The sequence below is a fragment of the Cupressus sempervirens genome, chromosome 5, assembly GCF_028749045.1.
Source record: "Cupressus sempervirens isolate cs-2001-9-10 chromosome 5, ASM2874904v1, whole genome shotgun sequence".
Lineage (NCBI taxonomy): Eukaryota > Viridiplantae > Streptophyta > Pinopsida > Cupressales > Cupressaceae > Cupressus > Cupressus sempervirens.
In genome coordinates, this window is record NC_143122.1 from 171078318 (window position 1) to 171086207 (window position 7890).

Here is a 7890-nt window from a genome sequence, read left to right on the forward strand (position 1 = left end):
TGTGAAGAACAAGATCATCCAATACACCCTTACCATGCTCAGATTTGCACCTATCTCACACTTCCATTCACCTATTGGCTTGAGGCACACTTGAGCACACATCTCCACCATCTTGGACACATCTACTCATCAAGGGAAGCTTGGAGTGCTTCTTGGTGGTTTGTATTCCTCTTTTACATGTTTTTCTTAGTCTTATCTATATGTTGTTATTGTGTTTGTTTGTGAATGTTGCTTAATGTTTAATATTCTTTGAATACTTATTTAATAGCATACACTTATGATCAGAGACAATGAAATCTCAAGATCAAGGTTGATAAACAAGCAAAGAACTACAAACAAACCATGGTCCATGCTTGAAAATACCCTCGACATAAGAGGGGTTTCCAAAATGAAACATGAAAAAACTTTTGGTCAATTTTTGAACAACATCAAGGTGGACCCCATGTGATAGCCATGCCTTGGTAACCCAATCCCCTGACACACTTTCATAAGGGCCACAACTAACAAAAAATCCCACAACTAACAAAAAATCCAATTAAAGTTAATTTTCAAGCCATTTGTAGGCTTTGTCAAAGTCTAGCAATGACAAAACAACATTAGGAGTGAAATAAACCTTACCTCATGGAATACCTTTGGAAAAAAATTCCCATGGGCATTTTCTCGGAGGAGGTGCCATGATCACCTAAAGCCAATGCTTCAGCTCCAATAGAAATTGTTGAGCCAAAGCCAGGCATGACCATTAAAAATGACTAAAACACTTCTGTAACTAATGTGGTTTGAAGATATTAGCTTAAATACAATACAAAAATCCTAATGACAACCTAACAGAATGACCACAACATTCACTTGTAGAGCACTCTTCATTTCTTCACCTTTTTATACTAATTACGATTGCTTCAATTTTAATATAATCTATAGTATATTTTTTAATTAATTTGAATTTTAATAAAAATATATAAATACTCTTAAACCAAATTTAATGAGAATTGAATCAACACTCAAAACAATATGCATATTTTGAAATTAAATTAAATTCTTAAAAAATACAAATACACAAGATGATACTTATAAGATTCAAGATTCTTAAATAGTATATGCTATTTATCAGTATTATGCGGTCTTAAGAAAATAGAAAGGGCTACGAATGCACCTCTTCCCCCTACATTAGTAAAGAAAGCCCTGCCATTACATTAATTCCTTCTTTTATTTAATTTACAGCATCTGCTATATAGTGGGAAGCCGAGAACACCTAAACAACCGGATGGTGGCATCAATGCTTCCATTACATATAGATGCTCGCTGAATTTTAATTTGGCAGGTTTTGATGTTTTTAATTTTTAACAAACAATGGAGGGAGATGAAGGAGATGATGGTTACATGGGTGATTTGTCGAAGTTCCTTCCACCGGACGAAATCAACCGTATGCAAGGGGTAAAATTAAACCCTACCTTTGTGTTTTTCGTTTTCCAAATTATATGAATTTGTCTGTTTGCCAGAGCAAATTTAATGGATGTGTTTCGCGTATCGAGTGCATTTGGAATTTTTTTGGAAATCTCATATAATCTCGCTAGTAGCATAATTCAGTTGCTTACCCAGAAAGCGCTAACTTATGATGGATTACGGATGTCCCAATATTTTGGGAGTGTTTTCCGTCATATGGGTGTGTCTTTTTCTTTAGGTTCTGTAATGGGTTTTAATTGTATCTGTCAAACGCATGAAGATTAAAACAAGGAAAAAAAGATTACCCTTTTCAATCTGTTCATTTCCAGGAAACTAGTCTCTTAAGATGATTCCATTTGTGTGCTGACTGCTCTTTTTGTCAGTGGTCTTAAAATTGATCCCCTAAACGATCTGTTCTGGTGTTGAAATTATCTTAAACTTGATATTATATTGTTGGAATTAGCCCGATGCTGATTAGCTTCATGCGCGATAAGTGCAGAAGGAAAAAGAGAGTGAGAATATATGCTTCAAAAAAAAGTTAAAACGGAAGGAATGGAAACAGTTGACAAAAGAGGAACTAAAGCAGAAAGAATATGAACAGCTTAACAGGGGATTCAACTCTGCCATTCCATCAACAAACATTGGCTTTAAAATGCTTCAGCAAATGGGTTATAGCCCCGGTGTTGCTCTTGGAAAGCATGGGCAGGGTATGACTGAGCCAGTTAAGATTGACATCAAGAGATCAAGGACCGGTCTTGGAAGAGACAACATTGTGAAAGAAAAGCAAATTCAGAAGGGCAAGGAAATGGAGGGGATCGCTCAGAAGAGGAAACTGAATGAGATAAAGATGATGTCAGAGTTCGAAGAGAGAAACAATCTGGTATGGCAATGCAAAAAAATATTGTTGAATTATAAGAAAGCCCGAGCTGCACTATCTCAGCTGGATGAGGCTAAGTATGGGAAGGAATATGAGACTGAGCAGGATGCTGAAGATGCTGTAGAAGAGGAAGAGGAGAAAGTAACTGCGGAGGTAACTTTATTTGTTTAATTAATGAGGATTTGTATTTCGTGTTTTACAATAGATAAATAGTGGATTCCATCTGCATTTTGACATGGATTATGAGAATAATCTTGCCACCAGGCATGATAAGACAGTATCTGGTCCAGGTTTCTTTTTCATTATATATATATTGCCCAATCCAACCACCGGATATTGCTAGCACATGTCTATACCAATAGCATTTTGAACTCTCACATTTTTGCCTATTGCATCATAATTGAAGCCAAATTTGATGATTATTATAACTTAAGAATGGACTACAAGAATAGTTTTGGTTAATTGTTAAGAAATATGTGCTCAACAAATCCAGGCTTAATTAATTTTTCCCAAGGTTAACTCCATTCTGACTCACTAAAATAGACCTGAAACAAAAGTCATAATTTCTAGGTTACTTATTATGTCCATTGCTAATGAGCATGGCTTTCAACATATTTAGAATATAGGAAATTCTTTCTAACATCAGAACATGCTAAATATTTAGGTCTAAATTCTGAAGGTAACATTTTGAATGAGCATTTAATCTGTTTAGGTTTGGAAATATGTTTTGCTTGCGACATGAACTCAATATCATTTCTTCACCTGTGATTCGAGCTACAGGAATTGCAAGAAGTGCTAGACAGATTGAGGATTGAGTTCCATTATTGCTTGTACTGTGGTTGTCAGGCAAGTTATCTCTCTCATGACTTGCATACAATTCTATTTTTGAGTGGTTTATTTGCAATTCCATTCACACCTTTTTGGCTTCTTGTTTGGAACTTTTATGCAGTATGAATCTATGAATGCATTACTTTCAAACTGTCCTGGTACTGAAGAAGAAGATCACTAATGTCATATTGATCATGCTGACTCTTTTTGCATAGATTTGCATCTGTCATTTGAGGTATATGCTATATAAAGTTTCTCTTTCTCTGTTGCAACTCTAACTTTTGGCTTTACATTATAAATTGCATCGTGCTGGAAGCTCTACGAGATGAATGCAAATGTTTTCAGAGATGATATGTGCACATCTTTGATGTCAATGATTTATATTGATTGTGTTGAAGAATTTAATAATGCATTCATTTGATCATTTGCCAGGTATTTACATCAAGATCTTTTAAGTTTCATCAATTTGCAAACACCAAAGGTATTTCAAATGAGATTATCGATTTTTGAATGAACATGTTCAGACAGAGAATTTCAGTTCACTTTGATGTGCTACAGGAGTTAATGTAAATAGTATATAATATTTAATGAGATGCTTGGGATTGTGCCGACCATCATATTCTATGGCCATCTTTTGAAGTGTTACCTCAATGTGTAGCTAATGACAGGTTTATTTGTATTGTAGCTGTTGCACGTCATCAAGATGTGAGTTTTGTAATGTACTGTGATTCATGAAAGACAACAAACCAGAAAGCTTCAAGAATAAAGTATTACAGAGATCTTAGGAATACTGGGATTTTGGGGCATTGGGCTTGCATTGGAGTTCCAATCTTGTTGTAGTAGTTTTTATCTGAAATAGCTACCTCGAGCAAATAATTTCCATTTTGTAAATGTTTTCATCCATCTTAGTTTTAAATGCTATCTAGCAATAGAGTATGTTCTTCACTCTTGGATCATGCAACATTCAGTGATGTTTCTTGCAATTTGTAACTATATATCCTTTATGATTATATAGTTGACCAGAAGATGAGAAATGGCATTTTATGGTTTAGAACATTGAATAGTTATTATTTATGTCGTTGCCTGTTCAATACTCAAAGGAGAGGGCATAAAAGTACTTCTCAAACGAGGGAAGAGATGAAACATTGCTTCTGGATTCCTATTAGGCAGTAGCTCCATTCAATTTTTATACGGTTGGCATTTCAGGTCACCAAATTACTTGTTTATATCTTTCTAATGGAAGTATGAAACTGTGATTATTAATTTGTTGTATAAATATAAAATTGCATTATCATTTTTCACTTTCTTTGATAACTGCTGCTGAAACAAAATTCAACATATCCATAGCATGTTTTGTGGATATCCCTGAACAAGGTAATTGAGTATTGCTCTTGGACACATTCCCCAGGTGCAGAAAGCATGATCCTAAATTAACTATTAACATCTCTGCATCTCACACTCGCATGCGCAGAAAAGAAGCCTGCCTTCTCTCCATAGGAGCCATTCATGATGTAAATCCAACCCTCAGTAGTCTACATTAGACATCAGCTGTTTTTAGGTTTCTTATTTTTAACATCAGTAATAACAATGCAAAAGTGATTTGCCCAAGTCTGCCTGCCTGTTGAGTCTTTTATTAAGACTGATTTTGTGAATGGTAAGCCTGTAGCACCTGCAGAACTCTGGCAATTCTCTTTAGGGTTAGGAATCGTACCACATTGCACTGGGTATTTGCTGCTGAACTGAAAACCCAGATATTGATTTCCACAAGAAAATTTATGTTATTTATTGGAAGTATGAGGTCCTTCAAGAGGTTGTGCTTATGATTCATTCCATATCACAAGATCATTTGGCTCAAACCAATTTGAGAGTCGATGTGTGAACAGGAGTGTGTTCTGTTGTAAATATTTTTTGAACCCTTTCTCATCTTCCCCAAGGAAGAGTTGCTAACAGAGCCAAGGGATTTGTGCCATGAAGCTTGCATATAGATTGACAAAGCATTTGGGGAACATCATACTTAATAAAATGGTTGTTGATCCATTGGAGATTAATTATGCACATACAACAGAAAAGGGGGAATAATTTGAAATTAAGAAGGAACTACAATGTGAACAATTCCTCAGGGTACTGCATAGGGTGTTAGCCATTGCCAAATGATGCAAGTCTTGAAAAGAGTTTTAGCTCACAAAAAGTGTTTCTTTGGTAAAGTCCTTGCTGTTTGAAATCCCCTACTCTTTGTTGCTTACACAAAATAAAGACTGAGGAGCATTATTTTTTCTATATATATATATATAATCTTTTAATTTTCTTTGGTGAGATTAAAGAGGTTTATTATATTTTATTTAGTCTAATCTAAATTCTTCACATCCTTGAGCAGGAACATCTTGCTTTGTTTGTTTTGGACTTGGAACTAAACATCACCTTTATGTCTATGTTTAGAGTATCTTTCACCTGCATACCAGAATGTGTGGTGACAAACAATTAGTAGTTGTGCTAAACATTGCGCATATGACGAATTTTCTAAATATTACTCTTAAATTTATAAATATGACGAATTTGTGGATTCCAGCAGCTGTTTTGAGTCTTCACAGATGTTGGACCTTTGCCGTTTCCTCCATGACTCTGCATACAATGTGGATCGAAGTTCTTGGAATCTGCTTTGGTTACCAGGTGCCCTGCTCTTTCTTTCGTTTCATTTTCCTTATGTCATGCAAATGGTCCATCCCTGCATTAGACAAGGGCTCAACAAGCCTGCTGCTTGTGTGCAAACAAGGTTCAGAAGCAACTTTAAGGAACTCAATTGTTGCAATCTCCAGCAAGAAAACTATTACAATTGATGCAGCGAGAATCCGAGGGTACCCCTACTGGAGGTAATCCGGATCCTTGCAAATAACCACACAGCAGAAACACAACACAAGATACACAATCTGATACCTAATGCAACTCTTTATTCATAAACAACTATTTACATCCACTAAACCACAAGTCGGCGTAGCTCAATACAAATTAAAATAAACCCTTACATTAAATATGCATACACAAATTAAATGTCAAAAGTCAGCTCACAGACAACTTGGCACCACAAAGACCAAGACCAAACCAATTGTCAGAAACCACCACCGAGCATCAGCATTTCCACCAAGCATAACCGAGCTCCATCATTGACGAACCACACAACCACTGAACCAGACGAGCTCCCCAGTATATGTCGAGTCCTTCAATAACCGATCAACTTGGGCAACACTACAGCTAAGTTCCTCTGCAGACTGAGTCCCTTCAATGATCGAGCAACTCGGGCAACACTGCAGCCAAGCTACACCAAGCTCCCAGTGTGTGCTGAGTTCCTGCAAGCATTGCCGAGCTCTTTCGACGACCGAGTGCCCCCAAGCCATGCTGAACTCCTCCAAGATCACCAAGTCCATCCATCCACTGAGTTCTCAACCAAGAACTGCCAAGAGATGACCGAGTAACCTCTACCAAGCATATCTTCTTCAACCGAGTATCAGTCCAAGCACCCTCCAAAGCAACTACCAAGGCTTCTCCCATGAACTCCAAAGTAGCCACCGAGCAAATCCAAGATGCTCCTGCATCAACAATAGTTTCAATATTTCAGAAATACTAGCAGATCTGTAATTGCTTCAAATTATTCAACACCGAGAAAACATGTGCCCATATATGCAATTGTTAACGATCTTGAGAAAATAATCACTTTTGCAGTAGTTGAATAGAAAAAGTGGCAAATGTGAAAGAAAGAAGCAACTTCTTAGGATGGAAGCCGTGAAGGAAGCTGCAGCTCACATAAGACTTGCACCCAAATCCCTGACCCAACAAAAATATATGGTGAAAGCATTCACTCTATGCATGTTCTTTGATTGGAATTTCCTTGGAACCTGGTAAAAGAAATTCTTGGACCAAAAGCACAAGATGGCAGCCAAAGTCATTACTAAGGATGGGCTTACTGAAGCATCTTCACATCAAAATACTCAACAGGTATGCAGTAAAGTGCAATGAATTTAACTTGTGTGAAAGATTTAGGGAAATGTGCAACTGGACAACCTATTCCATGCCTTCTCTCTTACGATAAGCTTCTCAGGCTTTAGCGGCATAGCCTCCACTTTCCTCATGGTTCCAGCATCACAAAAGGAAGAAAAAAATTTGCAACCTGCAGCACTTCTCTATCAGCACAACAAACACGGTTCATGCTGAAGAATTGCAAAAGAATAGTTAACAAAATGAGGCCTCTGTCATTAGCAATTTTGAAGGACACCAGTAAAAACAGCAAGGCAAGATTCAAACACAAGCAATTGTAAATTTCCCATCTAGCCCATTTCGATCTGCATTATGAGAGTCAGAGGGCACATGACATAAATGATAAATCGACATATCTTAAAAAGAAAATGACAAGCTCCGACTCTGTCTGCGCACATTGTCTCTCAATAGAGAATATGTTGGGAAGATAATAATCACACTGAAGGATGCAGTTCTTCAATGAGACTCCTTCGGTAAACACATTTGTATCCCCTCATGAATGGTATAAGCACATCAATGATCTGGCTAAGAATCTTTAAATGATAAGCTCATGTGTGCCTGTTCTTAGTCTGCGCATTCACATCATTTCTTACTCAGAATATAATGTTTTTAATATTCATCTATCTTACAGCTCTTCTACCTGCAGTTACATTTTCTTGAAGAGACCTACATAATTCTGTGGATGCATACTCTCACATTTTATGCCCCGACAGGTATAT

At 36.8% G+C, this 7890-nt stretch overlaps 1 protein-coding gene across 2 annotated transcripts; it reads left to right on the top strand.

The window, feature by feature from the left end:
• Positions 1 to 1161: 1161 nt before the first annotated feature.
• LOC149554961 (D111/G-patch domain-containing protein) lies at positions 1162 to 4371 on the top strand. 2 transcript variants are annotated; one of them, XM_089828997.1, is made up of 6 exons: positions 1193 to 1431; positions 1940 to 2470; positions 3098 to 3163; positions 3267 to 3380; positions 3578 to 3626; positions 3831 to 4371. In XM_089828997.1, the coding sequence occupies exons 1-4, from the start codon at positions 1348 to 1350 to the stop codon at positions 3324 to 3326; spliced, it is 741 nt and encodes a 246-aa protein (XP_089685123.1). In that variant the 5' UTR covers positions 1193 to 1347; the 3' UTR covers positions 3327 to 3380; positions 3578 to 3626; positions 3831 to 4371. The 2 variants fall into 2 exon arrangements, with proteins under 2 accessions (XP_089685124.1, XP_089685123.1); XM_089828998.1 differs by lacking the exon at positions 3578 to 3626 and having other exon boundaries at positions 1162 to 1431.
• Positions 4372 to 7890: the final 3519 nt, after the last annotated feature.

Excerpts from the sequence above, each read along its gene's own strand:
- LOC149554961 (XM_089828998.1), top strand. The coding sequence starts at position 1,348 with ATGGAGGGAGATGAAGGAGATGATGGTTACATGGGTGATTTGTCGAAG. Across the intron at positions 1,432-1,939 it reads AAATCAACCGTATGCAAGGG|AAGGAAAAAGAGAGTGAGAA; the intron begins GTAAAATTAAAC and ends CGATAAGTGCAG. Across the intron at positions 2,471-3,097 it reads AGGAGAAAGTAACTGCGGAG|GAATTGCAAGAAGTGCTAGA; the intron begins GTAACTTTATTT and ends TTCGAGCTACAG.